Source organism: Trichosurus vulpecula, chromosome 6, assembly GCF_011100635.1.
Source record: "Trichosurus vulpecula isolate mTriVul1 chromosome 6, mTriVul1.pri, whole genome shotgun sequence".
In the NCBI taxonomy this organism is placed as follows: Eukaryota; Metazoa; Chordata; class Mammalia; order Diprotodontia; family Phalangeridae; genus Trichosurus; species Trichosurus vulpecula.
In genome coordinates, this window is record NC_050578.1 from 64,575,559 (window position 1) to 64,587,366 (window position 11,808).

The 11,808-nt window shown below is 38.8% G+C and overlaps 1 protein-coding gene across 1 annotated transcript in view; it reads left to right on the top strand.

The window, feature by feature from the left end:
• Window positions 1-11,808, top strand: part of DAPP1 (dual adaptor of phosphotyrosine and 3-phosphoinositides 1) — a 53,204-nt gene that overhangs the window by 38,970 nt on the left and 2,426 nt on the right. The window contains exons 4-8 of the mRNA XM_036763155.1: window positions 3,395-3,525; window positions 5,072-5,119; window positions 7,059-7,121; window positions 8,957-9,042; window positions 10,453-10,540. Coding sequence (XP_036619050.1) covers window positions 3,395-3,525; window positions 5,072-5,119; window positions 7,059-7,121; window positions 8,957-9,042; window positions 10,453-10,540 — 416 coding nt within the window. The remainder of the gene's footprint in view (window positions 1-3,394; window positions 3,526-5,071; window positions 5,120-7,058; window positions 7,122-8,956; window positions 9,043-10,452; window positions 10,541-11,808) is intronic.

Consider the following 11,808-nt stretch of genomic DNA (forward strand, 5'->3'; position numbering starts at 1 on the left):
ACAAATGTCATTTTTGTTTTCTGAGATATTTATCAATCTGGTGGATATAAGGGGGAACTTCTGAATTATTTTAATTTCTTTTATCATTCATAATCTGGAGCATTTTTCATATAGTCGTTGATAGCTTACACTTTTTTGAGTAGTACTTCTTTTGAGTCTTTTGATCTATTGGGGGAATGCTCCCTATTCTTCTTTATTTTTATCACTTTTTATATGTCTTGTATTTCAGATTGCTTATCAGAGAAATTTGCTGAATAGTTTTTTCCCCAGTTAACTTCTAGGGAAAGTTCTAATTCTTCTAAGAATCTAAGTTAGCACTGATTTTGCTTGAGCAAAACCTTTTCAATCTTACGGAATCAATATTTTCCATTTTATCTCTTATGATTTATGTCCAGTCCCTCATTTCATCCAGAACTCTTCCCCATCTGTAGTTGTGAATGGTATCTTCATTCTTTCTTTTCTAATTTGTTTATGATGTGACATTTTACATCTAGGCTTTGTATCCATTTGGATTTTACAGGGGTGTGTGTTGTGAGAGCATGGTCTAAATCTAATTTTTGCCAGACTATTTTCTAGGTTTTCATCGGTTTTTATTAGATATGAGTCCTTACCCTGGCAGTTAGTGAACACTGCACTACTACACTGCATTGCTTTTGGGTCTTATGTATATAATTTGTCCCATTGACCACCTTTCCTAATTTTTGGTCAATACTAGATAATTTTGGTTTGTACTGCTTACTTACATAGTTTGAGATGCTAGATCTCACTTTTTTTCCATTATTAGCCTTGAAATTCTTGACCTGTTGCTCCTTAAGAACAATTTTGTTTTGAATTTGTCTAGTTCTATAAAGTAACTCTCTGGTATGTCAGTTGGTGTAGCACCGACTCCATGAATTAATTTAGACAATATTCTCATTTTTATTAGGTTGGCCTGGTCTAATCATGATCAATCAATAATTATCCTATTATTTAAATCTTTATCTAAGCAACAGTGTTTTGTAGTCATGTTCCTTTTCTGTATATATCTTCAGTTGGTGGACATTCATAGCAATAACAATGTTTATATAATGTTTATATAATGCCTGCACTGTGCTAAGTACTTTATGAAAATAGTCTCATTTGAGCCTCACGAGGGAGATGATATTATCTCCATTTTACAGCTGAGGAAACTGAGGCAAACAGGAGTTGAGTGACTTGCCCAAGGTCGCACAACTAATAAGTCTCTGGGGCCAGATTTAAACTCAAGTCTTCCTGACTCTAAGCTCAGGACTCTGTCCTACACTACCTACTTGCCTAATATCTGCCTTTCCAATATTTTATGGATTCTGTAGTTATTTCTAATGGAATTTCTTTTTATATCTCTTCTTGGATTTTGTTGGTAATATACAGAAAGGCTGATTATTTTTTAAAGTTTACTATGTGTTCTAATATTATTATTATTATGTGTCCTGGAATTATTAATTGCTTTAATTAGCTTTTAGTTGAACCTCTAAGCCAGAGGATTCTTTACCTTTTTCGACAGTCTGGTGAAACTTCTGGATGCCTCAGAATGAAGCTCATTGGTTGATTGGGGCCTGCGTCCATAGATATTATTTTTATTTGTTATTATTATTATTATTAGTTTTCAACACTTGCTTTTATAAGATTTTGAGTTTCAATTTTTTCCTCCCTCCCTCCCTCATCCCCCCCAAGATGGCAAGCAATCTAATATAGGTTATACACGTACAGTCACATTAAACATATTTCCACATTACATAGATATTATTTTTAAAAGTTAAAAGAAGAGCCAGAATTAATTACCCCCCTTTAAGGGTTTCTTCTCAGTATTTTGTACTGTATACCATTCTTCCTTTTTTCAAATGAAACACACCATTAGCATTTTCTTCACTTGGATTACTACTTTGGGCTCCAGTAGATTTTCCCTGATCCTATCCTGACTTCTCACAGAGGCTAAAGTAATCTTCCTATGGCACAGGCTTGAACATGACACTTATGTGCCCAAAACCTTCAGGGGATCCCCCTAGTCTAGTCTAGTCTAGTCAGGCAGTCAATCAGTTTTTATTAATACTTATCAAGTGCCAAGCACTGTGCTATAAATAGAGAGAAAAATAGATTCCCCCCCCCCAAAAAAAGAGTTCCTGTCCTCAAGGAGTTCATAGTCTAATGAGGAGATCACATACAAACAAGTACGTATATAGAAGATATATTCAAGTAAACCAAAGGTGATCAAAGAGAGAAGGCACTAGCAGTGGGGGATGGGGGGAGATAAGAACTGAGAAAAGGCTCTTGAAGAAGGTAGCATTTGAACAGAGGCTTGAAGGAATGAAGGAATACAAACTCCTTAGCTAAGTATTTAAGACCCCCTCTCAACCATCCACAATCTGATTCCCCTCTACATTTTTTTGGAGGCGGGGAAGGCAGGGCAATTGGAGTTAAGCAACTTGTCCAAGGTCACACAGCTAGTAAGTGTGTCAAGCATCTGAGGCCGAATTTGAACTCAGGTCCTCCTGGCTCCAGGGCCGATGCTCTACTCACTGCACCACCTAGCTGCCCCACCCTGCCCCCCTACATTTCTAACAGTGTTCTGCCCTTCACTTACTCTACATTCCAAACAAGCTAGACTTTCCAGAACCCAACACCCCATCTCTTATCCCACTGTTCCCCAAAACTTAGAGTGCAATATCCCCATTTCTGTGTCTCAGAATCCTTGTCTTCCTTCAAAGTTTAGTTCAAGCATCACATCATCTGTGAGGGGCCGTAAGCAGCCGCATCTCTTGAATGGAATGGGTGACATTTAGGGGGATGATAATAATGAGGATCATAATGATCATAGCATTTATACAATGCTTGAAGATGTACAAAGGGCTTTACAAATATCCTGATAACCATCCTGGGAGGCAGGAGCTATTATTATCCCCGTTTTACAGATGAGGAAAATGAGGCAGAGATTAAGTAACTTGCCTGGGCTAGCAAGTGTCTGATAAAGGATTTGGCCTCTAGCACTCTAGCTAATGCACCATCTAGTTGCCTAGAAAGATGGAATTTTCCTGCAAGCAAAAGTAGAGAAGAATTGGATATATGTAATATCCATACTCATTTCATGTTCGCTTGATCAAAGCAAACGTATTTAGTTAAGAGATGGGAGGGGAGTCAAGGGAAGGGGGCATTGATGTATGATTTAACTGATCAAAGATTAATACATAATGTATTAAAGACCTTACTATAAAATTGAAATGAAGTCAGAGTAGTGCAGTAAATACTTCTGAAATACATATTGGTATTCTCTTTAGTTTTAGCAAAGTCCTGAAAAAAGCCCGAGCACAGCCTTCTAGTTAGCCCTTGACCTTGTCCTTCTGGCAAAGTTATATGAACCTGTGTTTTCCCTCCAATTCAGGCACCTTGATTGTTCTGAAACATCCCTATCCACGCCAAGTGGAAGAACCATCCATCTACGAATCGGTCAGGGTTCACACAGCAATGCAGACTGGAAGGACAGAGAGTGACCTGGTACCCACAGCTCCTTCAGTAAGTATTATGCTGATCAGAAGCCAGCCTAGAGAGAGAGACAGAGAGAGAGAGAGAGAGAGAGAGAGAGAGAGAGAGAGAGAGAGGAGGGGAGACAGAGGGAGGGAGGGAGGAAGAGGGAGGGAAGAAGGGAGACGGAGAGGGACAGACAGATAGGAAGAGAGAGAAGAGAGAGAAAGGAGAGAGAGGGAGAGAGAGAGAGAGAGAGAGAGAGAGAGAGAGAGAGAGAGAGAGAGAGAGAGAGAGAGAGAAACACTTAACCTAAAAGCACACTTCTGGGTTTCTTGAACTGAGAGGATGTAAGATACGGTGGATGGAAGACAAGTCTCTGAATCAGGAAGACCTGCCTCTGATACAAATTGATTGTGTGACCCTGGACAAACCACTTGAGTTCTCTCTCAATGCCCTAGGGATGCCTCTAAGATTCTAAGTTGCAAAGCAGATGCCAATTTGCTTTGATAGAGAAAATTTCCCTATCTTAATGGAATCACAGGTACTGATCAGTCAGTCAGACAACTAGCATTTATTAACTACCTACTAGGTGCTGGGCTCTATGCTAAGTGCTGGGGACACAATAAAGTCAAAAGACAATCCTTACTCTCAAGGAACTCATGGTCTAAACAAAGCAAACTTGGTTGGCAAGCATTCTTTTACACATGGATAATATTCCAACTCATGACTGTGGTAACTGTAGTAGGTGAGAGATGTAACCCACAAGGATCCATTCTGACCCCTTGTTCCATTTCATCTGAGCCATGGAATGTACTGAACAAATATAGACTGCTTACAGGCATCCTTTAAACTTTTTATGAAGGACTTTTAAATTTGAGCAGGACACCATCTTTATGGTGGAGTTGGTAGAATGATAGATACTTGGTGGAATGTATGGCCTGTGGGTCTGTTGTATGTGATAGACATAAAGCCACATGATATTACACACTCTTATTCTCCTGTTTTATTGAAATATGAAATAACTTAACCAAACAAGATATTTGTACACATGAGAAGGGCAAAAGCAAAACCCTAAATCATTGTTCTGCTTAACTGGATTCATTGCACTTCTAGCCAATTCAGCAAGTGTCCATTAAATTCCTATTCATTATGAAGCAGGAGCTAGTGCTCACCAGGCGGCCTGGCCTTCTGTCCAACCCACCTTGGCAATCCCCATTCTCTCTCCCTCACTCCAGAATCCTAGTCTTATTGTGAAGAGCATTGAAACAACTGGTAGATACGATTGCTAAAGCGTTTTTTGATCTCTGAAAAAAATGTAGGGTGCCCAAGAGGTGATACAGAATTCAGTCTGAGAATCCCCTGAAGGAAAAGGCAAGATTCAAAATGTGCATGAGGGACATTTCAAGGTCAAGAGACTGTGATCCAAAGTGGTCATGGCATCTCATGACCTATAGGTAACTTCTGAGGCTTGAGGAGAGGACTTTAAAGACCTAAAGAAAAATCCAAAGATCCTCAAGAATAGAAAAGAGGTGAAAGGGTAAATGTTATGCAGCGTGGAGCTCCTGGTTTCACTAACTTCTTGCTTCTTTCCTAGCTGGGCACCAAAGAAGGATACTTAACAAAACAAGGAGGACTAGTGAAGGTAAGAGCTGGTTTTGTAAGTGATGTCCACAGAGATGGGAAGTAAGCAGATGGCCTAGAGTATACACGGACTCCTGAATTTGACATTAGTGACTGTTCTTGGATGTGTTCAATGGACCATGTTGCTTTTCATTTTCAACGGAAAGGATTCAAAGGAAAGAATTATTATTCTTTTCTGGATGATAAATTATGCTTACCTATATATGCATAAATACAATATATCATAATATATAATGTTATGCATTATACAACACATAATGGATTATATGTAGCTATATAATATATATTTAAACACATATATATATATACCTGTACAAGTCACTTAATGTCTCAGAGCAGGTGGTGAATAGCATTGCTAGAAGGAGTTTCTCAACTGGGAGTTCCCTATACCAGTGGAATCATAGGTCTGGCCTAAAATTAATTCTTTAATTGATTGACTAATGGAGCTACCTCACCAGTGCATTGTGATAGCTAATTATTCAAAACTAGGAAAGTGACTTCAGAGTTCCAAGGCAAATACCTACAAAGAGGTTTGTGATTTATGACCAAGGTGCTTCATAATAAGCTCATTGAGAGGGAGAGTAGCAAATTTATTCTCGAAAGCTCCCTCTGCCTAATTTTTGACATCTTATTATAAAAATTCAGTTGGTACCAGTTCAGTTCCTTTCAAATTCCAGTTCCTAAAAATTCCAGTGGGCTTACAAGCCCATGATAGCTTGTCTAAGAAATACCAGAAAACAGAATTAATATAATACTGGACTAGGGTATTTGTCCCCATTTTATGGGCTTGTCCTTTCACCTTGATGTACCAAGAAAATATCTATGGACAAGTAATTAATTCATTTTGCACAATTTTAAGGTGAGGGACATGAATTACTTCCTAAGAACTGTTCTGTGTGAAATTGAAAAGATTTTTCTTCCATGGGGCTATCTAGCCATGAACAGCTTACAGAATAAAGAGACAGTACAAAGTAAAAGGCAGAACCAAGCCTAGATTCTACCCCACCTCCCACGATTTGATCTTCTTCCTGTGATCTTCTTAGAAAAGAGGTGGGTGGGAATAATGCTTCTGATTTTTATGCAGTATTTCAATACCACTTCCTACTTAATACAACATAAAATGCCTCCATCACTTGAGTCAAGGAAACTTGATTAAAATATATCTATTGACAATTGACAATAGCATTTTATAAGCTTTGTTTTAGTTCATGTTTTTAAATTCTACAATTTATTTTTGAAAAGTAATTTCAATGTTTATTCAACTCTGAATCACCTTTCTGCATTTGATCTGAGCAAGCTATTTGTAAATTTGCATATAGACTTTTTTTTGGCATGTTCACCATCACAGATTTACTATATGGTTGGTTGTTAATTACAGGCTGGGAGAATCAGTGATTCAGCGGTATGGGTTTCCTATCCATGAGTAACAGATCATAATCTCAGTAGTTTCTACCATGGGTTACTAATGCACAAAAATAATTCATTACGTAGTGTCTACTCTTCCCACCGATGGTGCATCTATTGTGGGAATACACCTAGGGTTTATGAAAGGAAATGTTTTGTTGTTGTTTTTTTTTTTCTTATATGCCTTTGATTTGCATTTATTGTGTCCTTCTAAAAGCAAGTACATTAGTGGGGGTTCATGAGCTACAGTTTTGAGTTCCTTGAACTAGGCGTGACCTTGTTTGTGGAAATCCAGTCTGCACATGGGGCAGGACACAGTGTTATGCAATATTTCCTATCTGAAGATACTCTCAATTACTTTTCTCTGAAGTGATTCTTATAAGAATATTCTTCAGTCCCGTGTTGATATATATCATATAGTTATATATAATCTAGAGGATTTTAAACAAAGAAAATACTTTAGTTCAAATATGATTTTTCTTTTTATTTAAAACCTACATATTTTCTTTGTCCTTCTTCCTCCCCACTTGCCCTAGACTTGGAAAACCAGGTGGTTCACTTTGCACAGGAATGAACTGAAATATTTCAAAGACCAAATGGTGAGTAGATCGAATGCAGTGTAGTATCATTTGGAAAAAAAAAAGGCTCTCGAGGAAAACAGGATCTCTGAAATCCCTTAAATCTCTTAAATTCTTATTATTCTACCTGAAATGCCCAGGGCATAATTGGTGGTCCGATTCTATTGAGCAGAGCTGATCAACAAAAAACACTATGTTTTTAGCCCATTATCTAGGGACTACACAGAATGAAGCATCATGGGAATTATAAACAGAGAGCATGTTAGTCTAATCTGACATCAAATCCAGCTCCCTCATTTTACAGGTAACACAGTATGACAGTGTGAGATAACATGTGTTAAGTATTTAGCACAGTGCCTGAAACATAGCAGATATTCAGTAAATGTTTGCTTTCTTCTGTCTTCGCCTCCCCACTTTGTTATCGGTCAGTCGTCTTCAGTCGTGACCAATTCTTCCCGACCCCTTTTGGTGCTTTCTTGGCAAAGATATTGGAGGGGTTTGCCATTTCCTTCTCTACCTCATTTTACAGATGAGGAAACTGAGGCAAATGGGGTTACGTGACTTGCCCAAGGTCAAACAGGAAACAGAAGCCAGGGTTGAAAATCTGAGCTCAAATCCAAGTCAACAACAAGCAATTATGAAGCTCTTTCCTCAGAGTGTCCAAAAATTGTACTCTCCAGCCCTGCCACTAACTAGTTGTATGTTTTTTTCTTGAGTGAGAAGCTTTACATCCCTGGGCCTCAGTTTCTTAATCTGTAAAATGAAGGAGTTGGGCTAGACAACCTCTGAGATCCCTTCCTGCCTAGATCTTACGATATCTAAGCTCCCATTTCTTCATCTATAATGAAGATAACAACAGCTCCTATACCTACTTCATAGGATTACTGGGAAGAGCAAATGAGAACTAACATAAAAACCGTAAGGTGCTAGATTGTGAAGCATTAAACAAATGCAAAGCATTGAGTTATCATTTGTCCAGCTCATACACCTATTACTACTTCATTTCTCCCTTCTTCTCCAAGGAGGTAGAATCCTAGAATGTTACAGCTGGAAGAGATTCCAGAGCCCCTCCTGCTCATTTTGCTGATGAGCCATTTCCTACAGCAAACCTTTTCTGATACCCCTAGTTGCGTTGCTGTTTCCCTCTTCAAATTGTCATGTATATGATAATCTGATTAAATGTTATATTACTACCGCTCCCATATATTCAGAAGTTCTTTGAAGGCAGGGACTGCTTTTCTTCCTTTTGTTTTTGTATATCCGGTGCCAGGGTTCACAGACTTTGGTTGGGTTGGTTTGGGTTCAGTTAGATGAAGAAATGGAAGGCAGCCCAAATAGATTCACAGACTTGGGCTGGGTCGGGTAGTATGAGGAAACTGAGACCCAATGGATTTACAGACTTGGGCTGGATTGGATTGGATAAGGAAATTGAGACCCAAATGGATTCACAGACTTGGATTGGATCAGGAAATGAGATGCTAAGACATGCAAACGCTCCAGGTTATAGTTAGTAGACCTAGAACTGAGGTCTCCTGATTCCCACTCTCCTTCCATTACTCACACTGTGCCTGAGTCAAAAGCTGGGAGGAAAATACTCTCTACTGTGTTGACATCCTTCCATGTGAAATTGAAGTGGGAAATCCAATCCATCTCTCTTTGATGCTCAGAGTCTTGAGCCTTTAATAACCTTTAGTATGTGATTCCTCCAAAAAAAATTTATTTTCTTACTTCAGTGCTCCTTGGTGGAAGTAAAAGCTGCCATAGTCATCTTGGGAAGGGCTTACTGGGGCATATGAGCAATGGACAGGCTCCAGGAGTCTTCATATTCAAACATGATACTCTATCTTATTTTCCAGACACCAGAGCCAATTAGGACACTAGATCTAACAGAATGCTCGGCTGTGCAATTTGATTACACACAGGAAAGAGTCAACTGTTTCTGGTAAGTTGCGATATAAAGAGAAAATTCTTGCTCATCCCTCTTTCCTGCAAGAGAATAAAAGACCATAGCTTATGCATCGTCATCTCAATGTGTTGAAAGGTTTGTGACCTTGGATTCAGTGGGCATATGAAGAGTCCCCAACCTGCAATGTTTAGAAGACCAGGAGAGCCTATGAAAACATCTAGGAAGGGCATTCTAGTTTTCTCATTTTAACTACACATCCAACATTTCCCCTCCTAACACACTGAACAAACCCTATTGGCATCCCATTGCCTCTAAGACACAATTAACCTCCTCTGGGGGGCATTCAAAGCCCTTCCCATTCAGGCTCCAGCCTGCTTCTCTAGGCTTGTTACACATTCAACCATACAGTGAAATTGATCTTGCTCCTTCTGGTGCACAACAATCCCATCTCCATGTCTTCCAGTACTATCTCTCTGTGCCTGCGATAAATGACTTTCTCACCTCCATCCTTTAGAAACCTCAGCTGTCTTCAAAGTTTAGTTCCACCATAAAGTCTTTTCTGACCCTCCACAGATACTATCCTCAACCCTCAAACACTTTGTAATAACTTTCAATATATTTTACATTTATTTAAATGTGGATGTTATCCCTGCTCCCAGGGGAATATAACCTTTCATTTTTATCTTTGCATTCCCATGTGCCTTGCAGATAGGCACTTAATAAATGTTTGTTGATCGCTTCCTTGCTTGTTTGCAACAATTATTGAGACAGTAGCAAGAGAAGAAATAAAAGCCAGAGCCAGGTTTGTAAAGCAAATTACTTTGACTTTGTAACCAAGGAGATAGACAAGTGAACTGCCTGTTCTTTAAATAGATCAAGTGAGCTGGTTAATTTTCTTGCCAAGCTGAAATGAACGTTGAAAGGGGATTTGCTGCCTTCATATATGAAGGACAACCCTTTCTTATACCAGATGAACACAAATACAGTTTACAGGCTTCTATGGGGAAATGCTGACCTTGGTAGTCTTGGCAAGCAACAGGCAATGTCCGTCTCTGTTTTGGTTTATTTTTCAAATCAAGTAACAGTTCAGACCAGAAATCTTCTGATGGATGAGATGGATGAAGAGGACCTTATGACCTTACACCCACCCCATGAAAGGACTCGTGAGAACATTAATGGAAAGGTTTCTAGAAGCAGCCTAGACCTTATCTTTCTCATCTTTGAATTATCAGACAAGAACATGGCCTGTCACAATTACAGGAATTTTGATAGCCCTGCCTGGCATCTAGTATGCTCAAGGAATTGCTTCCTAGATCCCAGTCCTTACAAAACCCTAACTGAACCTTCTACCAAGTTCTTTTCCTCCAAGAAAAATGGGAATAGGAGATGGAAGAACAGGGGAGGAAAGACAATATCTAAATTATTCCTCTTTTCTTTCCCCCACAGCTTAGTATTTCCATACAGGACTTTTTACTTATGTGCAAAAACAGGAGTAGAAGCGGATGAGTGGATTAAGATACTACGATGGAAAATGGTAATTTATCAAGACCTGTTAATTGCGCTAAGCTCTTTTAAAATGTTTTATTTCTTTCAAATTCCAACTGCATTTTTTTTTCAAACTAACTTAGAAGGAAATTGATCACTTGCAGTCTGACCTGTGGGGTAGGGGATAGAGAATTGGACATGTGATTTAATTCATTTCAGGGAATTCTGAGGTAAGGGCATTCCCTTTTCCAATGTAGGTAGGTTTGTGGGAACAATTTTGTAATTTATTCCCTCTTCTGAGGGAAGGCTGGACTAATGCTGATCTGCTGTCTCTTGAAGCCAGACCAGTTTGATTTATAGAGGTAATCAATCCCAGTCTGCAGGTGGAGAACAGTGGGGATTGGGGAATTGAATGATGGAAGTTTGGCACATATCTCCACATAAGGACACACATTTCTAATGATAGGTAAAGACACTTATAGGGGCAGCCTGAAAAATGACCAGTAAAAATGACCACAGCTAGCAACCAGTTGTGCTGGTTGAGGAAAAAAAGCTTACTTCATATCCTGTACTTAGTAGATATTTCCCAGAAAGAAGGTAGAGAGATAATAGAAAATTTTCCAAGTCTTTGTGTTGTTTTTATATCTGCTTTGTTTGCATATTTTTTTTTGCAAATTGTTGGCCAAGTCCTAGTTCCTAGAGACGTAGTACACACACACACACATACACATGTGTATATGCATATAGATGTGCACATACACACGTGTGGCATGTATGTATACATGTATATATGCGTCTATATTTTAATGGAATATCCATTAGTATTTAGTTCAAGTATCTCTCATCCTCATCAAGAATTCCTTGATGCCTGCAAAAGGGCATTACCCTCAAGAACCTGAAAGCCTTGCTGAATACTGTTTCCTATACACAGGAATTTTCTTTTTAAAATTTTTCTTCAATGCATGATCTAAATGCCTATGGCATTCATACTTGTTTCCCAACTACATTTGAGATTTAGTGATTATTGGGAATGCTCTTCCTGAAGATGAATCCCAGGTCATGTTTGGGAGACAGGGAGATAGCTAATTTCTCTGAAGTGCAGATTACATAGGAGTAGCAGGAGATACGTTTGGAAAGGTATATGTGTGTATGAGTGTATGAGTGTGTGTGTGTGTGTGTGTGTAGGGTGGCAGGTGGGGGGAATACAGATTACTGAAACAGCTTCAAAATATTTTCCTACATATGTAACTCAATAGGATTGGTGTGCATGCATAGATATAAATCTGTAATTGCCCAACTGTGCTATGTACGTTAATG